This window comes from Oncorhynchus clarkii, chromosome 33, assembly GCF_045791955.1.
Source record: "Oncorhynchus clarkii lewisi isolate Uvic-CL-2024 chromosome 33, UVic_Ocla_1.0, whole genome shotgun sequence".
NCBI classification, from domain to species: Eukaryota; Metazoa; Chordata; class Actinopteri; order Salmoniformes; family Salmonidae; genus Oncorhynchus; species Oncorhynchus clarkii.
The window spans coordinates 39,492,488-39,514,235 of NC_092179.1; the positions used below are offsets into that span (position 1 = coordinate 39,492,488).

Sequence of the window (21,748 nt, forward strand, 5' to 3'; positions counted from 1 at the left end):
GAGTGTATGTGATTCCTCTATAGAATAGAACACGCTGGGGGGGTTTATATATTATTGGCCTGGTTGAAATCCCACCATGTGATGGACACAATCATCAGAGGTGTGTATGGTGGATCAATCAGACCAGGGGGACAGAGGAGACAGTGTGGACCAATCAGACTGGGGGGGACAGAGGAGACAGTGTGGACCAGTCAGACCAGGGGGGACAGAGGAGACAGTATAGACCAATCAGACCAGGGGGGACAGAGGAGACGGTATAGACCAATCAGACCAGGGGGGACAGAGGAGACAGTATAGACCAATCAGACCAGGGGGACAGAGGAGACTGTGTTACAGTGTGATAGAAGATCCTCCCCTTGCTATGACCAGTGTTACAGTGTGATAGAAGATCCTCCTCTTGCTATGACCAGTGTGATAGAAGATCATCCTCTTTCTATGACCAGTGTGATAGAAGATCCTCCTCTTGCTATGACCAGTGTTACAGTGTGATAGAAGATCCTCCTCTTGCTATGACCAGTGTGATAGAAGATCCTCCTCTTGCTATGACCAGTATTACAGAAGATCCTCCTCTTGCTATGACCAGTGTTACAGAAGATCCTCCTCTTGCTATGACCAGTGTTACAGAAGATCCTCCTCTTGCTATGACCAGTGTTACAGTGTGATAGAAGAACCTCCTCTTGCTATGACCAGTATTACAGAAGATCCTCCTCTTGCTATGACCAGTGTTACAGTGTGATAGAAGAACCTCCTCTTGCTATGACCAGTCTGATAGAAGATCCTCCTCTTGCTATGACCAGTCTGATAGAAGATCCTCCTCTTGATATGACCAGTGTTACAGAAGATCCTCCTCTTGCTATGACCAGTGTTACAGTGTGATAGAAGAACCTCCTCTTGCTATGACCAGTCTGATAGAAGATCCTCCTCTTGCTATGACCAGTATTACAGAAGATCCTCCTCTTGCTATGACCAGTGTTACAGTGTGATAGAAGAACCTCCTCTTGCTATGACCAGTCTGATAGAAGAACCTCCTCTTGCTATGACCAGTATTACAGAAGATCCTCCTCTTGCTATGACCAGTGTTACAGTGTGATAGAAGAACCTCCTCTTGCTATGACAAGTCTGATAGAAGAACCTCCTCTTGCTATGACCAGTATTACAGAAGATCCTCCTCTTGCTATGACCAGTGTTACAGAAGATCCTCCTCTTGCTATGACCAGTGTTACAGAAGATCCTCCTCTTGCTATGACCAGTATTACAGAAGATCCTCCTCTTGCTATGACCAGTGTTATAGTGTGATAGAAGAACCTCCTCTTGCTATGACCAGTCTGATAGAAGATCCTCCTATGACCAGTCTGATAGAAGATCCTCCTCTTGCTATGACCAGTCTGATAGAAGATCCTCCTCTTGCTATGACCAGTGTGATAGAAGATCCTCCTCTTGCTATGACCAGTGTTACAGTGTGATAGAAGAACCTCCTCTTGCTATGACCAGTGTGATAGAAGATCCTCCTCTTGCTATGACCAGTATTACAGAAGATCCTCCTCTTGCTATGACCAGTGTTACAGTGTGATAGAAGAACCTCCTCTTGCTATGACCAGTCTGATAGAAGAACCTCCTCTTGCTATGACCAGTATTACAGAAGATCCGCCTCTTGCTATGACCAGTGTTACAGTGTGATAGAAGAACCTCCTCTTGCTATGACAAGTCTGATAGAAGAACCTCCTCTTGCTAAGACCAGTATTACAGAAGATCCTCCTCTTGCTATGACCAGTGTTACAGAAGATCCTCCTCTTGCTATGACCAGTGTTACAGAAGATCCTCCTCTTGCTATGACCAGTATTACAGAAGATCCTCCTCTTGCTATGACCAGTGTTATAGTGTGATAGAAGAACCTCCTCTTGCTATGACCAGTCTGATAGAAGATCCTCCTATGACCAGTCTGATAGAAGATCCTCCTCTTGCTATGACCAGTCTGATAGAAGATCCTCCTCTTGCTATGACCAGTGTGATAGAAGATCCTCCTCTTGCTATGACCAGTGTTACAGTGTGATAGAAGAACCTCCTCTTGCTATGACCAGTGTGATAGAAGATCCTCCTCTTGCTATGACCAGTGTTATAGTGTGATAGAAGAACCTCCTCTTGCTATGACCAGTCTGATAGAAGATCCTCCTATGACCGGTGTTTTATTTTTGCGGTGACATTTTTTTGGGTGGCTTGAATTACACATCAACAGACTCTGAAAACGGACTCCATTTAACTGTGTCGGCTACAGACTGGAAGCAGAGAGAGCTACCTTTGAATAATGCATGACGGTGTTCTGACCAGGAAAGGGGTTTTTTCAACCTCTACTTTACCCACCCACCCAGAAACACTCAGAAATGGTCTGATTTTGCTGGAACAATGTTGAGAGCACATCAACACACAACTAATGTAAAACTGAAGGGCTTTATGATTGCATGTCAAGTAGTTGTTGAGAAGGATACTTCATTATGACATCAGCTGTGAGGGAAATGAAGAGACTATAAGGAACCACTTAGAGTACAGAGAGAAAGAGAGAGAGAGATTTCGAAAACAAACCCAATTTTGATAAACTCCCATATCTATTAGGTGAAATACAACAGTGTTGCATCACAGCAGCAAGATTTGTGACCTGTTGAGACAAGAAAAGGCCAACCAGTGAAGAATAAAACACCATTGTAAACACAACCCATATTTATGTTTATTTATTTTCTCCCTTTTGCAAATATTTGCACAATCAGAACAACGTTTACTCACCACGAAATGGTAGAAGCATTTTCCTTTAACGAGTCCGACGAGTCCCAGGTGAAGGATATACTGCTTCCCCGGGAAGAGGCCCACATTCCCGTCATTTGCTTGAAGAGAAAAAGGTGGGTAGGAGGGTCTGCCTTCTGAGAATTAGTAGGCGAGCGAGTAAACCCCCACTGCCATCCGTTCTATTGGCAAACGTGCAATCATTGGAAAATAAAATCTTTAACCTACGAGCAAGATTAAACTACCAACGAGACATTAAAAACTGTAATATCTTATGTTTCACTGAGTCGTGGCTGAACGACGACATGAACAACATACAGCTGGCGGGTTTTACACTGCCTCGGCAGGATAGAACAGCAGCATCTGGTAAGACAAGGGGTGGCGGCCTATGTATATTTGTAAACAACAGCTGGTGCATGATATCTAAGGACATCTTGAGGTTTTGCTCGCCTGAGGTGGAGTATCTCATGATAAGCTGTAGACCACACTATCTACCTAGAGAGTTTTCATCTGTATTTTTCATAGCTGTTTTACATACCACCACAGACTGATGCTGGCACTAAGACCACACTCAATGAGCTGTATTCCGCCATGAGCAAACAGGAAACCGCTCATCCAGAGGTGGCGCTCCTAGTGGCCGGGGACTTTAATGCAGGGAAACTTTAATCAGTTTTACCAAATTTCCACCAGCATGTTCAATGTGTAACTGAAGGGAGAGAAAAACTCTAGACCACCTTTACTCCAAACACAGAGACACGTTCAAAGCTCTCCCTCGCCATCCATTTGGCGAATCTGACAATAATTCTATCCTCCTGATTCCTGCTTACAAGCAAAAAGTAAAGCAGGAAACACCAGTGACTCGGTCAATAAAAACGTGGTCAGATGCTAAACTACTTTTTGCTGTTTTGCTATCACAGACTGGAATATGTTCCGGAATTCTTCCAATGACATTGAGGAGTACACCACATAAGTCACTGGCTTCATCAACAAGTGCAATGATGACGTCGTCCACCACAGTGACTGTACGTACATACCCCAACCAGAAGCCATGGATTACAGGCAACATCCGCATTGAGCTAAAGGGTAGAGCTTCCGCTTTCAAGGAGCGGGACTTTAACCCAGAAGCTTATAAAAAATCCCGCTATGCCCTCCGACGAACCATCAAACAGGCAAAGCGTCAGTACAGGACTAAGATCGAATCGTACTACCCGGCAAGTAACTCTGAAACATGCATGAGAGCATCAGCTGTCCCGGGTGACTGTGTGATCACGCTCTCTGCAGTCGATGTGAGTAAGACCTTTAAACAGGTCAACATTCACAAGGCCGCTGGGCCAGAAGGATTACCAGGAAGTGTACTGCGAGCATGCGCTGACCAACTGGCAAGTGTCTTCACTGACATTTTCAACCTCTCCCTGTCCGAGTCTGTAATACCAACATGTTTTAAGCAGACCACCATAGTCCCTATGACAAAGAACACTAAGGTAACCTGCCTAAATCACTACCGACCCGTAGCACTCACGTCTGTAGCCATGAAGTGCTTTGAAAGGCTGGTCATGGCTCACATCAACACCATTATCCCAGAAACCCTAGACCCACTCCAATTTGCATACCGCCCTAACAGATCCAAAGATGATGCAATCTCTGTTGTACTCCACACTGCCCTTTCCCACCTGGACAAAAGGAACACCTACGTGAGAATACTATTAATTGACTACAGCTCAGCGTTCAACACCAAAGTGCCCTCAAAGCTCATCACTAAGCTAAGGACCCTGGAACTAAACACCTCCCTCTGCAACTGGATCCTGGACTTCATGACGGGCCGCCCCCAGGTGGTGAGGGTAGGTAACAGCACATCCGCCACGCTGATCCGCAACAGAAAAAGTTCTGCAGCTGCACCATCTGTTATCATCTATGCATGGACACTTTAATAACTCTACCTACATGTACATATTACCCTCAATTTACATAGAGAGAGAGAGAGAGAGAGAGAGAGAGAGAGAGAGAGAGAGAGAGAGGGAGAGAGAGAGAGAGAGAGAGAGAGGGGGAGGGGGAGAGAGAGAGACTATTACAGTTGGATCAATCAACACCTCAGTGCGTCTTGGGCTGGTGTGTTTTGATTAAAACCCAGAATGCAGTTGGGTTGGGGGGGGGGGGGGGGTCAACCATGGTAGGGGGTGGGGGTTATGAGGTTGTAATGGTGGTGATGTTAGATGTAAATCACATGGGTTTGTCTCTCAGTGTAACTTCCAAGCAGAGTGAGTGGGAGGGATGTGTTCTGTTGTTATGACTGTTGTCACGCCAACCTGCATGTTGGCAGGAGCCTCTGTTGTCACGCCAACCTGCCTGGTGGGAGGGACCTATGAGGGGCAGGGAACTCCCAACATCAAAAGGAACAGCAGAGCTGGTTAGCATCCCAAATGCCACACTCTTCCCTGTACAGAGTGCACTACTTATGACTAGGTCCCATATGGTTTTAGCCTAAACTATTGCACTATGTAAGGAATAGGGTGCGATTTGGGGCAAAGACCTGATGTTTGGATGGATTCCACCTAGAGGCACATTTTTCAACGTGACATATGATATAGCTGTGTGAGGTGTCGAGGGTTCATGGGGTTACCATACGCTTGGAGTGGGTCACAGATTACTGCATGTTGATGTCATAGTCATTGTTCCCTTACATTTTTTGATATGTGGACATTTCTGTGTGGTATTTTACAGAACAGAATTCAACTGATGGGCCTGCTTCATGAACTGAGAAACATCTCTGTGTGGTATTTTACAGAATCCAACTGATGGGCCTGCTTCATGAACTGAGAAACATCTCTGTGTGGTATTTTACAGAACAGAATCCAACTGATGGGCCTGCTTCACGAACTGAGAAACATCTCTGTGTGGTATTTTACAGAACAGAATCCAACTGATGGGCCTGCTTCACGAACTGAGAAACATCTCTGTGTGGTATTTTACAGAATCCAACTGATGGGCCTGCTTCACGAACTGAGAAACATCTCTGTGTGGTATTTTACAGAACAGAATCCAACTGATGGGCCTGCTTCATGAACTGAGAAACATCTCTGTGTGGTATTTTACAGAACAGAATCCAACTGATGGGCCTGCTTCATGAACTGAGAAACATTTCTGTGTGGTATTTTACAGAACAGAATCCAACTGATGGGCCTGCTTCACGAACTGAGAAACATCTCTGTGTGGTATTTTACAGAACAGAATCCAACTGATGGGCCTGCTTCACGAGCTGAGAAACATCTCTGTGTGGTATTTTACAGAACAGAATCCAACTGATGGGCCTGCTTCACGAACTGAGAAACATCTCTGTGTGGTATTTTACAGAACAGAATCCAACTGATGGGCCTGCTTCACGAACTGAGAAACATTTCTGTGTGGTATTTTACAGAACAGAATCCAACTGATGGGCCTGCTTCATGAACTGAGAAACATCTCTGTGTGGTATTTTACAGAACAGAATCCAACTGATGGGCCTGCTTCATGAACTGAGAAACATCTCTTTCTATACTCTCGTTATCTCATTAATATGGGCGTGTGTGTGTGTGTGTGTGTGTGTGTGTGTGTGTGTGTGTGTGTGTGTGTGTGTGTGTGTGTGTGTGTGTGTGTGTGTGTGTGTGTGTGTGTGTGTTTGAGGAGTTCCAGCCCTAAACTAGTCAGTCAGTAGTGCAGAGCTGACCCTCTACATGAGACCTGATCATAGCAGATCAGTGATAAGTTGTATTTTGAGGTTGGTAGGTTGGTAGGTAGGTATGTAACGTAAGAATCATGCAGAACCCAACAGACGGACAGGTGAGAAGGACGGACAGACGGACAGGAGAGGAACACTTGGCCTCACAACAAGGAGGGCTATTGCTCTCTCATCTCTATCTCTCCCTCTCTCTCTCTCACCCTTCATCTCTCTCCCTCTCCCTCTCTCTCTCTCTCTCTCGTACTAAGGAGTTAAACATCTACAGAATGTTGTGACAGACAACACTATCAGTGTCACATATCTCTACACCTGTCATCATTCAGCATTTTGTCTCTGTAGAAATGAATGGGAAGAATTCTCCCCGAGGACATCTCTGTCAACCACATTATAATAACACACTGTACCAGGAAGATCCAGAAACTATTTATAATAGACCAGCTAGCGACCTCAAACTCCTTATTGCAACACGGTGACAAGGACAAGGTTTTTACAACACAGTAACAGTAACTGTATCAGTACCTAAACAGACTACCACTCTCCGAGAAATAGATTCCATAGAATTGAAATAGATTCCATTGAATTTGTATTTATTTATTCCCTATTTTTCCAGGTAAAATGACTGAGAACATATTCTCGTTTACAGCAATAACCTGGGGATTAGTTTACAGGAGAGAGGAGATATATTAGTCAATTGGAAGCTGGGGATGATTAGGTGATGAGGGTCAAATTAGGAATTTAGCCAGGACACCGGGGTTAACACCACTACTCTTATGATAAGTACCACGGGATCTTTAGTGACCACAGAGTCAGGACACCGGTTTAACATCCCATCTGAATGGAAGCAACCTACACAGGGCAATGTCCCGAATCACTGCCCTGGGATATTTCTTTTTTTTAGACCAGAGGAAAGAGTGCCTCTCTTCCAGCAGCATCTGGTCTCCCCCATCCGTGGACTGACCAGGACCAACCCTGCATAGCTGCAAGCCAGCAGTGGGATGCAGGATAGTGTGCTGCTGGCAGAGAACTGAAATAGATTCCATAGAACTGAAATAGATTTCATAGAACTGAAATAGATTCCATAGAACTGAAATAGATTCCATAGAACTGAAATAGATTCCATAGACCTGAAATAGATTTCATAGAACTGAAATAGATTTCATAGAACTGAAATAGATTCCATAGACCGGAAATAGATTCCATAGAACTGAAATAGATTCCATAGAACTGAAATAGATTCCATAGAACTGAAATAGATTCCATAGAACTGAAATAGATTCCATAGAACTGAAATAGATTCCATAGAATTTAAATAGATTCCATAGAATTGAAATAGATTTCATAGAACTGAAATAGATTCCATAGAATTGAAATAGATTCCATAGAACTGAAATAGATTCCATAACTGAAATAGATTCCATAGAACTGAAATAGATTCCATAGAACTGAAATAGATTCCATAGACCTGAAATAGATTCCATAGAACTGAAATAGATTCCATAGAATTGAAATAGATTCCATAGAACTGAAATAGATTCCATAGAACTGAAATAGATTCCATAGAATTGAAATAGATTCCATAACTGAAATAGATTCCATAGAACTGAAATAGATTCCATAGAACTGAAATAGATTCCATAGAACTGAAATAGATTCCATAGAACTGAAATAGATTTCATAGAACTGAAATAGATTCCAGAGAACTGAAATAGATTCCATAACTGAAATAGATTCCATAGAACTGAAATAGATTCCATAGAACTGAAATAGATTCCATAGAACTGAAATAGATTCCATAGAACTGAAATAGATTCCATAGAATTGAAATAGATTTCATAGAACTGAAATAGATTCCATAACTGAAATAGATTCCATAACTGAAATAGATTCCATAGATTTGAAATAGATTCCATAACTGAAATAGATTCCATAGAATTGAAATAGATTCCATAACTGAAATAGATTCCATAGAATTGAAATAGATTCCATAGAACTGAAATAGATTCCATAGAACTGAAATAGATTCCATAGAACTGAAATAGATTCCATAGAACTGAAATAGATTCCATAACTGAAATAGATTCCATAGAATTACTCCCCTCAAACACAGCATTGCATATACATGATGTACTGAAGAAGCATGGAACTGACCCATTTCCCTGAAGATCAGGTTTAGAATAGTGCCCGTTGAATCAGAAGCATTTCCTCTCCTCTGCCAATGATTTGTTTTGTTGGGAGAGTTATTTCTGCTCCCCAGACGGGATTATTTCTCCTTTCCTGTGATGATTCAGACAGAGAGAGTGGGAGAGAAACTCTGTTTCTGCATCTCTCTCCTCCCCCTCTCTCCTAATCTGGTGATGGATGGTCCCTCACATGTGTTGACTAATCACTGCAGAAGCCTGCAGCGCAGCACAGGGAGAAGATTAAGAGCCCCGATGAGATCAATACAGACTTCAGTCCTTCTCTCTGATAGAGAACCAACCTGAACCAACCACTGTGTGTGTGTGTGTGTGTGGGGTGTGTGTGTGTGTGTGTGTGTGTGTGTGTGTGTGTGTGTATGTGTGTGTGTGTGTGTGTGTGTGTGTGTGTGTGTGTGTGTGTGTGTGTGTGTGTGTGTGTGTGTGTGTGTGTGTGTATATCTATTGTGTCTACATGTGTCTCATATTGGAAGATCCCTCTATTTAAGTCCTTACACATTTTAACTGGACTGTGGAAGTTGAGCGCTGCCTGATCACGGGGCGCCCCGCCAGACCTGCGGGTCCTGACAGAGATCATTGTGACACGGTCAGCATTTTTTCATGCTGCGGGCGGGAGCGGGGCGGTCAGACAGACTACTTTGGGACGGAAATAGTTTTGTTGTCCCGCATATTATTTGGAAAGGTGATCTTTCTGCTTAGTATGCGTTAGCCTACATATGGTATTAAAATCACATGTTTTGTCGCATTATTCACACGCTCAGAATTCGCTTGTTTCAACTTCAGTAGCCTACCTCTCCTCTCCTAGTTGGACGTGTGGTCTCATTGAAATAGAGTAGGCTGCATACACGGGCGGAGAATCACGTAGCAGTTAACTTCAATATGGAATTAACTTAAATATGATTCGACTGTAGTGTACTACTCTGTAAATAAATATTGATAATGGAAAGATGTGGAGGGCGATCAAACAACGTGAGTCAAAGTGCAAACCCAAATATATATCATAATTGAAAAGGAAAAAGGCACAACGTGCACATAGGTTAGCCTACTATGGTGAGCTAGCTTCGTGCCTTTTCATTTTCAATAAGAACTGATTACCCATTTATTTTTTCTCTTCCTGCAAATCGTCCTCCTATATCCTATATGCAAAACGTCATTTTTCAAGCTGATTAAAGTTCACTAGTCATATCTGCGATATCAGGTGTGAGTGTCGTCTGAATCGAATAGAGCTGGCTATAGAGTAGAGTAGACTACAGACCCCTTTCTGTGTTTGCAAACATTATAGAACGAGGGCGATGCGCGCCAGTTGTTGGTGGCACTCTTAAAAGGTAGGCTATAAATAAAAATAGCTCAAGAGAAAGTCTCTCCAACTTTTCTCTCTTCAAAATACTATTCATCTACCATATTGGCTGACGTAGCCCAGTAATACAGATAACCTAATGTGGCCACGCGAGAATCTCTGGTGGTTTAACCCATTTCTGAACGTATTTTTCCCCGTTTGATATTGCCTGTAGGGCACAAAATTGCTGGGACCATGGCTGGCAACTGAGCTGTGTCACATAAGCCTAAAATAACATTGCTGGGACTGCGGTTCGGTTTGGGACCAGTTCTTGTGGTAGAAGGGGGGAATCGGACAGAAAGCCAGCAGGGAGGAAGACACCAGTCCTGCCCAGACCTCCATCTGGAAAGTCATTATAACTGATGGTGATCTGTTTTGATGCTGCTATGTGATGTGATTGTTCTTGTACATCTGGACTCATTACAATATGTCACCCTTTAGTACAGTGCAGTGGAAGAAATCAAATCAAACAGCCACCGCAGAAACATTCACTCCTTCACTGAAGACAACACAGTGGCATTACTGGGATGGTACCTCTGCTGGGAAAAATGCTCCAGCACTCACTGTGTTTTAGGCACTGGTGACCAGCATTTATTGTGTTTTGGAAACTGGTGACCAGCTTTCGTTGTGTTTTGGACCACATGGTGAACCAGCTGTTTTGGACACTGGTCACCAGCGGAGCAGTGTTTTTGCTGGTTACCAGCCTTTGCTTTGGACAATGGTGACCAGCATACCGAAATGTGTTTTGGACAATGGTGACCAGCATACCGAAATGTGTTTTGGACAATGGTGACCAGCATACCGAAATGTGTTTTGGACAATGGTGACCAGCATACCGAAATGTGTTTTGGACAATGGTGACTATGTATCAAGACTCAGGATGACCCAGATGCAGACACAGGAGGCGGATAGCACAGTTCTCAGATAATTTATTATAAACACGGGGCAGGTAAAGGACAGGTCGAGGAGGACAGGCAGAGGTTCGTGATCAGGTCAGAGTCAGGCAGGTACAGGACGGCAGGCAGGCAGGTCAGAACCAGGAATAACTAGGAAACAGAACTTGAGAAACAGGAAGACGGGAAAGCATGCTGGTAAGACCTGACAAAATGAACTGGCCACGGACAAACAGAGAACACAGGTATAAATACACAGGGGATAAATGGGCAGATGGGTGACACTCGGAGGGAGGGGGGGGGGGGGGGGGTGGAGACAAGCACAAAGACAGGTGAAACAGATCAGGGTGTGACAGTATGAAATAAATAAACTACTGAGCTATATTGTATGCAAAAAAAAGAAAACTGGGAACATTATACTAATACAATTTCTCATTGAAAGAGAATTTGTAATCAAGTACTAAAAAAAGCTAAATATGTTTGCTAGCTTGACCAGCAACCCCAAAATGACTCAGTATATATGTCTGTTCTCAGAGCAGCATTAAAACCAGTTGATACAAACTGGTCAACATCTTTAGCTGGCTAGTTTTTTAACCTAAGGCTTGTTAAACTGTTGGCTGGCTAACATGATAGACTTAGAGAAACTAATTGCTAGCCAACTAAGGTTTGTTTAGCTAGCTAACACCCCAGATCATAATTTACTCAGTAGCCTCCTCCTTTACACTCCGCATGCAAAGGCTCCCCAATAACTTTACCCAGTTGCACAGCATGACTGCGCAGTTTACCTCAACATAATTAAGGATTGTTTTTTTGTGAACCACAGCAACGTTTTTATGACCTGTCTTGTCTGTGCCAAACTGAGCCTCGTCTGGGCCTCGTTTGGTTCATGCACTTCTAAAATCAGCCACTAGATGGCGTCCTAAACCACCTGATGTCCCCAAAACATCTCTGTGAAAAAGTGCCACTTAACGTGATACCATAGAGCGGCCTTTCTTTAAAGCATGGGTCGCAACGTGTGAGAGTAAATTAATATTTTTGTTGATTAATTACTGCAATTGATTTGGTCAAGTGCAATTAAACTCTCTGCTCAGTTTGGCAGCTGCACGAGTTTCGGCAGTTTCCTTCACTCCGTGACTCTCAGGCTGCAGTACTGTCGTTCTGTAGCAGATGAAGCGCTGCCAGTCATTTGTCGCGTTCAAAACAACTGGGAACTCGGAAAAATACGAGGTCAGTAAACAATACATTTGAAGAGGAAACATGATCAGACCTACTGTGCATTTTACTGTAGAAATGACTGTTGAAAACACATCTTGGTGGGAACTGTTGCTCTTAAAATACAAGTAATATGTTTTGTTCTGAACTGGAATAAATTGATTGAAGCAAGATTATTTTTGAGGAAAACACTCACACAGTTCTGGGTAGCTCCTCTACAGCAGGAAGCGGTCTCCTGCCTGACTGAGAAAGCAGTAGATGTTCTGGTCCAGTTTGGCAACACATACCTATGTGAGTCAGGGTTCTCAACTCGGTTGTACTTGAAAAACAAGTTTAAAAAAAAACTTCAACCAGTCACACACCTCTCATTAGGGCTGTGTGTGTGTGTGTGTGTGTGTGTGTGTGTGTGTGTGTGTGTGTGTGTGTGTGTGTGTGTGTGTGTGTGTGTGTGTGTGTGTGTTCTGGTCTACATCTGTGTAATGCCTCAAAAAGCATCTTGCTTTAATCAGTTTATTCCAGTTCAGAATGAACATGATTTCTTGTATTTTAGCAGCAACAGTTCCAACCTAGACAGATATGTAAGAGTGTTTTAAATGGGGGGGGAAATAAACATGAATAGCTATTTATATGGGTATTTAATTTCATCGTTATTTGTCTGTATTGTATTTGTTTTAGGAACAAGGGAAATTAAATGTACTGATGTTTCCATAAGCTTGAGTCCCAGGAAAACACAGAATTTCTCATTTGGGTCCCAGGCTGAAAAAGTTTAAGAACCCCTGCCAGAGAGATTAGAGGAGTCCTCTGTGCATCTGTCCCATTAGGGCGTCTGGGAGCGCTTTGGGTAGCGTCATGAGCCCATCTCCATTTTGAAGTTGTCCATTTTCTTCTTCTACTACTTCTATGAGTTGGTAAACAAACTGAAAGGGTGCACACTGCCCCCTGGAGGGTGTTGTTGGAACAGGTGTAAAGCCAAGGTTGGAGATTTACTGCCATCTGCTGTTATGGAATGTTTCCTCACGACTATAATTCATTGGCTGATCCTGATGACCTGGATGGAATCATGTGATCCTTCCTTAACCAATAGGAAGTCCCACCCAGTTGACTATTACTCATGGGCTGACTATAATTCATTGGCTGATCCTGATGACCTGGATGGATATCACGTGATCCTTCCTTAACCAATAGGAAGTCCCACCCAGTTGACTATTACTCATGGGCTGACTACAATTCATTGGCTGATCCTGATGACCTGGATGGAATCATGTGATCCTTCCTTAACCCATAGGAACTCCCACCCAGTTGACTATTACTCATGGGCTGACTATAATTCATTGGCTGATCCTGATGACCTGGATGGAATCATGTGATCATTCCTTAACCCATAGGAAGTCCCGCCCAGTTGACTACTTCAAAATGGTGGAAGCTTTCAATGTCTGGCTTCCTCTTCCGTCTCGGCCTCCAATAACATTTTGCTCTGCCCGCAGCACCTCCTTATGTGTTAGTTCAACCAATCATTTGGCCTATGTTCTTATGAGGCTTCCCTATTGGACAGGTAGGACCTTTCAGAGGAACATCACTAAGTACCAGTCATCAATCTGTCTGTTGCCCATGGAGATGGAAAGATGTCGTAACCTTATATCCATCCAATTATGGCCTCCGTGAGCGCATGGGCAGCGCCATTGAGCGCCATCTCCATTTTGAAGTAGTCCATTTTCATCTTCACGATTGGCTGAACCCTCCTGATGACCAGGTTGGACATGATGACTCCAACAGGGTCACCAGGAGGGCTCAGCCAATGGGGTTGGAAGTCCCACCCAGTTGATTACATTCAAAATGGTGGAAGCCCTCAATGGTAATGTCCATGCAAAAACCAGGTTATTTCCCAGATATGACCTCTTTCCATCTCTGTGCTGTCAGCCCATAAAAGAGCAAACCAAACACCCAGGTGGGAAGACTGCCTTGACTGGGGTCCTGTGTGCCATGTGCTGAGATTTTCACTAAAAAAAGGATATAGCTTTAAATCAGATTTGACAATTCATTAGCAGGTTAGGATCATTAACGTGTCAGGCTAAAACAAATACTTTAAGGTCAGGAAAAGAGTTTGGGTTAGCTAAAATGCAAATAAAAAAAATAAAAAATTACCTTCTGATTTAAATTTGACAAAAGCTGTATCCATTCTAGCCATGGCCATGTGCTGTTTGAAGGGTGCATGTGCTGTTTATTCCCAGTGTTTAATCAAAGGTATTCCTTGTTTTAACTGCTATTTGCAATTCAACAACAACAGATAATGAAACAAACCAAATGAATGTAATGTTCGTTTTTATTATTTCTACATGCTACATTCTCTTCCGGTGTACTTTGAAAAACATGAAGCTGATGAGAACTAATTGTTACACACAATGGCTGTATTAACACCGGCAGCCCAATTCGGATCTTTTTGCAATTGGGGGATTGTCGTCTAACATCGCAACACTTCAACACTTGGAGAAGTAGCTGGAGGCCACCGTGGCGACACATTCCTTCTGGAAGAGCAGGTTGATCCTACAAGATAATTAAAATGTCCATATTCAGTTACAGCCCTAGAGGTGCTCGCATACATTCACTAAAAGGACATCCTAAATAAACGAAAATACATTCTAAATTCACTGAAGAACATTCTAAATTCACTGAAGAACATTCTAAATTCACTGAAGAACATTCTAAATTCACTGAAGAACATTCTAAATTCACTGAAGGACATTCTAAATTCACAGAAGAACATTCTAAATTCACCGAAGAACATTCTAAATTCACTGAAGGACATTCTAAATTCACTGAAGGACATTCTAAATTCACTGAAGAACATTCTAAATTCACTGAAGAACATTCTAAATTCACTGAAGAACATTCTAAATTCACTGAAGAACATTCTAAAATCACTGAAGGACATTCTAAATTCACTGAAGGACATTCTAAATTCACTAAATTCACTGAAGAACATTCTAAATTCTCTAAATTCACTAAAGTACATTCTAAATTCACTAAAGGACATTCTAAATTCACTGAAGGGCATTCTAAATTCTCTAAATTCACTAAAGGACATTCTAAATTCACTAAAGGGCATTCTAAATTCACTAAAGGGCATTCTAAATTCACTAAAGGACATTCTAAATTCACTAAAGGACATTCTGAATTCACTAAAGGACATTCTAAATTCACTAAAGGACATTCTAAATTCACTAAAGGACATTCTGAATTCACTAAAGGACATTCTAAAGTGACATTCTCATAGAATGTTTCACTCATTTAAAAACATTGAATGCGAACCAATAAACTCCCGTTGATAAGATGGAAATAAAATGCATTTACAAAATGTAAAATACAAATTTTTTATTTGCATACTTACATTCTCTTTAGAGCCTTTGTTTGTTGGCCGCGACCACTTTCCCTGTTTGAATGGAGAGAGAAAAACACAATGTAAAAGTTAATAAGAATTGCTGCGCTGAAACACAGTATGTTAACACAATAAGAAACTGGAGGGAGTACATTCACCTCAACACCAAAACACTTACATTGTCTGTTTGATAGTCTTCACACAGTTAAAGTCATCACTTATGTCGTCGTCAATCAAAGCTTGAGAGAAACAAAAAGCCCAACAGAGATCAATAACTGACACGGTCACACAAGCCATTTTAGAGATGCATAACTGACACTGTCACACAAGCCATTTTAGAGATGCATAACTGACACTTTCACACAAGCCATTTTAGAGATGCATAACTGACACTTTCACACAAGCCATTTTAGAGATGCATAACTGACACTTTCACACAGCCATTTTAGAGATGCATAACTGACACTGTCACACAGCCATTTTAGAGGTGCATAACTGACACTGTCACACAAGCCATTTTAGAGATGCATAACTGACACTGTCACACAGCCATTTTAGAGATGCATAACTGACACTGTCACACAAGCCATTTTAGAGATGCATAACTGACACTGTCACACAAGCCATTTTAGAGATGCATAACTGACACTGTCACACAGCCATTTTAGAGATGCATAACTGACACTGTCACACAAGCCATTTTAGAGATGCATAACTGACACTGTCACACAAGCCATTTTAGAGATGCATAACTGACACTGTCACACAAGCCATTTTAGAGATGCATAACTGACACGGTCACACAAGCCATTTTAGAGATGCATAACTGACACTGTCACACAAGCCATTTTAGAGATGCATAACTGACACTTTCACACAAGCCATTTTAGAGATGCATAACTGACACTTTCACACAAGCCATTTTAGAGATGCATAACTGACACTTTCACACAGCCATTTTAGAGATGCATAACTGACACTGTCACACAAGCCATTTTAGAGATGCATAACTGACACTGTCACACAGCCATTTTAGAGATGCATAACTGACACTGTCACACAAGCCATTTTAGAGATGCATAACTGACACTGTCACACAAGCCATTTTAGAGATGCATAACTGACACTGTCACACAAGCCATTTTAGAGATGCATAACTGACACAGCCATTTTAGAGATGCATAACTGACACTGTCACACAAGCCATTTTAGAGATGCATAACTGACACTGTCACACAGCCATTTAGAGGTGCATAACTGACAGCCATTTTAGAGATGCATAACTGACACTGTCACACAAGCCATTTTAGAGATGCATAACTGACACTGTCACACAGCCATTTTAGAGATGCATAACTGACACAGCCATTTAGAGGTGCATAACTGACAGCCATTTTAGAGATGCATAACTGACACTGTCACACAAGCCATTTTAATCTAACATCCACCTACTCTATCAATGATCCTGTTGTGCATCTTTAGCACGTTAATACATCGAGTTTTTCCGACAGGTCAAACACATTGAACTCACCACTGCAGTTCATCTGGCAAAGGTTCAACGATGGAGTTGAGCCTGAGGAACAAATCACACGATCGCTCAGCTGGAACAAGCCGTAAAGGGTCCCCATGGTCTCTTCTTCGCTGGAGCTTTCCTCTCCTGAGGTAAAGTGATTCCCAGCGTGTCTCTTACCTCTCTTAGGAGGCTGCTCAGGGCGGGTAGGAAGGGTAAGGCGGGTAGGGTTGTTAGGGCGGGGAGGACGGGTAGGATGGTTATCATTGTTAGCAGGGTGGGTAGGGTCAACATCATCCCCAGCGTGTCTCTTACCTCTCTTAGGAGGCTGCTCAGGGCGGTTAGGAAGGGTAAGGCGGGTAGGGTAGTTAGTGCGGGGAGGACGGGTAGGGTGGTTATCATTGTTAGCAGGGTGGGTAGGGTCAACATCATCCCCAGCGTGTCTCTTACCCCTCCTAGGAGGGGGCTCAGGGCGATGGCGGTCATTAACCTTGGCAGGGCGGGTAGGGAGTACATCAGGGCCGTCATCATCCCTCCAAGCAGTCACAAAACTGGTGTTGAAACCGGAGGCCTTCTCCACGTGGCAGACGACTGGAAGAGGCAACAAACACATAGTGTTACTTCAATCCCACACAGATTTAGACGAGTCTTGGAATAAAAAGTAATTTCAATTGAGAATCTCGATAAAAAAAATTTTTTAAAGTAATTCTTAGTCCAGGATTAGGCTTAATCTGTGTTCTGGGAAACCAATCCACATCATTTAAGAAATAATTCCTATTTTTTTAAGGAAAAAAAAACCCATTGGGTTTATGTAATGTAACTTACTTTTAGCCACAAAATCGTTGTTTGTCAGGTTCTTCACTCCGGCTCCCCCAGTCATGTTGAATTTGAGGGCCTCCTTCTCCAACAAGTTCTTCAGCTCACATTTGGAAAGGATCCGTCCCTCAGACAGACTGGGGACCAAGGCTGCTACAGCCAACACCACCAACATCTGCATCTTCATGTTGTCTCTGTCCGGCTTGTCTTTCCTCGATTGAGACGAGAAGATTACAGTGCACAGTAAATATACTCTTGGTGCCCCAAGAGCATCTTGGGAGTGACGTGACCAAGACTCGTACTTACCTTTTGTTTTTCTTTCTATCTAAAGTAAGGCTGGCTCTCTGAAATATGTCAAAGGACTACGTCAATGTAACAAAACTCCACCCAATATTTTGTTTCACCACTCAGTTCAGACCCTCCAAGGGAAATGCTTTAAAAACTGCCTTGTGATGGTACAACAAAGGGTTTTCCTTTGTTAAAGAAGTTACACCGTGACCTACTGAAAACGGAGGTTAGGCTTTAGCTTAGACTTTAGACACACAATAAGGACAAACAACTCTCACGGGTATCTCACGACCACACGACTGCAATCACCAGGTAACTTCAATCGCAGTGAGCCACACCTAATAACACCACTTATGTGTCCAGAGGTAATCTCTCGAAACGGAGAGAAAACCCGAAACCCGCAACAAGAGCTAAAAATAGCATTCTTTTCATTGTCCTGTTCTGACTGATCACGTGACGTATAGAGTAACGTGAGGCCCATCAATGCGGTTGGGTTTCCATGCATTGTATTCCTCTGTACTGTTCATGTCCGGGAACACTGTGTGTGCAGATGGATAACATGTCTGGAATGGAGCGACACAAAAGGTACCATGTCAATGACAGAAACGTCCCCTTTTTCAGGACCCCGTCTTTCAAAGATAATCCATATGAATCCAAACAACTTCACAGATCTTCATTGTAAAGGGTTTAAACACTGTTTCCCATGCTTGTTCAATGAATCATAAACAAGTAATGAACATGCACCTGTGGAACGGTCGGTAAGACACCAACAGCTTACAGACGGTAGGCAATTAAGGTCACAGTTATGACAACTTAGGACACTAAAGAGGCCTTTCTACTGACTCTGAAAAACACCAAAAGAAAGATACCCAGGGTCCCTGCTCATCTGCGTGAACGTGCCTTAGGCATGCAGCTAGGAGGCATGAGGACTGCAGATGTGGCCAAGGAAATAAATTGCAATGTCCGTACTGTGAGACGCCTAAGACAGGAAGACAGGACGGACAGCTGATCGTAAGGCAGGTCCTCACCAGACATCACCGGCAACAACGTCCTCTATGGGCACAAACCCACCGTCGCTGGACCAGACAGGACTGGCAAAAAGTGCTCTTCACTGACAAGTCGCGGTTTTGTCTCACCAGGGGTGATGGTCGGATTCGTGTTTATCGTCAAAGGAATGAGCGTTACACGAGGCCTGTACTCTGGAGCGGGATCGATTTGGAGGTGGAGGGTCCGTCATGGTCTTGGGCGGTGTGTCACAGGATCATTGGACTGAGCTTGTTGTCATTGCAGGCAATCTCAACGCTGTGCATTACAGGGAAAACATCCTCCTCCCTCATGTGGTACCCACAGTGCTCTGCCATGGCCAGCGAAGAGCCCTGATCTCAATCCCATTGAGCACGTCTGGGACCTGTTGGATCGGAGGATGAGGGCTAGGGTCATTCCCATTAGAAATGTCCTGGAACTTGCAGGTGCCTTAGTGGAAGAGCGGGGTAACATCTCACAGCAATAACTGGCAAATCTGGTGCAGTCCATGAGGAGGAGATGCCCTGCAGTACTTAATGCAGCTGGTGGCCACACCAGATACTGACTGTTACTTTTGATTTTGACCCCCCCTATGTTCAGGGACACATTATTCAATTTCTGTTTGTCACATGTCTGTGGAACTTGTTCAGTTTACGTCTCAGTTGTTGAATCTTGTTATGTTCATACAAATATTATATATTTGAATATATAAACATAAATATATGTTACATTTGCTGAAAATAAACGCATTTGACAGGGAGGGCGTTGCTTTTTTTTGCTGAGTTTAACTACAAACATTCACATTTAACTACGAGGTGATACGATAGATACTGGATATTAAAAGGGATTTGATCATTTGATGTGGGTAGTTGTAGGAGAGGATGTTGTCTCTAGGAGGCCTTTAACTCTGGGCAGTTGTAGGAGAGGATGTTGTCTCTAGGAGGCATTTAACTCTGGGCAGTTGTAGGAGAGGATGTTGTCTCTAGGAGGCCTTTAACTCTGGGTAGTTGTAGGAGAGGATGTTGTCTCTAGGAGGCCTTTAACTCTGGGTAGTTGTAGGAGAGGATGTTGTCTCTAGGAGGCCTTTAACTCTGGGTAGCTGTAGGAGAGGATGTTGTCTCTAGGAGGCATTTAACTCTGGGTAGCTGTAGGAGAGGATGTTGTCTCTAGGAGGCCTTTAACTCTGGGTAGCTGTAGGAGAGGATGTTGTCTCTAGGAGGCCTTTAACTCTGGGTAGTTGTAGGAGAGGATGTTGTCTCTAGGAGGCCTTTAACTCTGGGTAGTTGTAGGAGAGGATGTTGTCTCTAGGAGGCCTTTAACTCTGGGTAGTTGTAGGAGAGGATGCTGTCTCTAGGAGGCCTTTAACTCTGGGTAGTTGTAGGAGAGGATGTTGTCTCTAGGAGGCCTTTAACTCTGGGTAGTTGTAGGAGAGGATGTTGTCTCTAGGAGGCCTTTAACTCTGGGTAGTTGTAGGAGAGGATGTTGTCTCTAGGAGGCCTTTAACTCTGGGTAGTTGTAGGAGAGGATGTTGTCTCTAGGAGGCCTTTAACTCTGGGTAGTTGTAGGAGAGGATGTTGTCTCTAGGAGGCCTTTAACTCTGGGTAGTTGTAGGAGAGGATGTTGTCTCTAGGAGGCCTTTAACTCTGGGTAGTTGTAGGAGAGGATGTTGTCTCTAGGAGGCCTTTAACTCTGGGTAGTTGTAGGAGAGGATGTTGTCTCTAGGAGGCCTTTAACTCTGGGTAGTTGTAGGAGAGGATGTTGTCTCTAGGAGGCCTTTAACTCTGGGTAGTTGTAGGAGAGGATGTTGTCTCTAGGAGGCCTTTAACTCTGGGTAGTTGTAGGAGAGGATGTTGTCTCTAGGAGGCCTTTAACTCTGGGTAGTTGTAGGAGAGGATGTTGTCTCTAGGAGGCCTTTAACTCTGGGTAGCTGTAGGAGAGGATGTTGTCTCTAGGAGGCCTTTAACTCTGGGTAGTTGTAGGAGAGGTTTCCTTTTGTAGGATAGGTTTATTTTTGTTTGAAAGTTTGTTTCTGCAGCCTCCCTCAAGGTCTTCCCCTCCACCCCTGATGCAGCCTCCCTCAAGGTCTTCCCCTCCACCCCTGATGCAGCCTCCCTCAAGGTCTTCCCCTCCACCCCTGATGCAGCCTCCCTCAAGGTCTTCCCCTCCACCCCTGATGCAGCCTCCCTCAAGGTCTTCCCCTCCACCCCTGATGCAGCCTCCCTCAAGGTCTTCCCCTCCACCCCCGATGCAGCCTCCCTCAAGGTCTTCCCCTCCAACCCTGATGCAGCCTCCCTCAAGGTCTTCCCCTCCACCCCTGATGCAGCCTCCCTCAAGGTCTTCCCCTCCACCCCTGATGCAGCCTCCCTCAAGGTCTTCCCCTCCACCCCTGATGCAGCCTCCCTCAAGGTCTTCCCCTCCACCCCTGATGCAGCCTCCCTCAAGGTCTTCCCCTCCACCCCTGATGCAGCCTCCCTCAAGGTCTTCCCCTCCACCCCTGATGCAGCCTCCCTCAAGGTCTTCCCCTCCACCCCTGATGCAGCCTCCATCAAGGTCTTCCCCTCCACCCCTGATGCAGCCTCCATCAAGGTCTTCCCCTCCACCCCTGATGCAGCCTCCAT

General features: G+C 43.7%; 1 protein-coding gene across 1 annotated transcript; it reads right to left on the bottom strand.

Moving 5' to 3' along the window:
* Positions 1–14,438: 14,438 nt before the first annotated feature.
* Positions 14,439–18,117, bottom strand: LOC139393121 (uncharacterized). Its single transcript, XM_071141486.1, has 5 exons — positions 17,829–18,117; positions 17,025–17,594; positions 15,672–15,732; positions 15,506–15,547; positions 14,439–14,661 (listed from the first exon to the last, which is right to left on the bottom strand). The coding sequence occupies exons 1-5, from the start codon at positions 18,004–18,006 to the stop codon at positions 14,595–14,597; spliced, it is 918 nt and encodes a 305-aa protein (XP_070997587.1). The 5' UTR covers positions 18,007–18,117; the 3' UTR covers positions 14,439–14,594.
* Between the last annotated feature and the right edge of the window lie 3,631 nt (positions 18,118–21,748).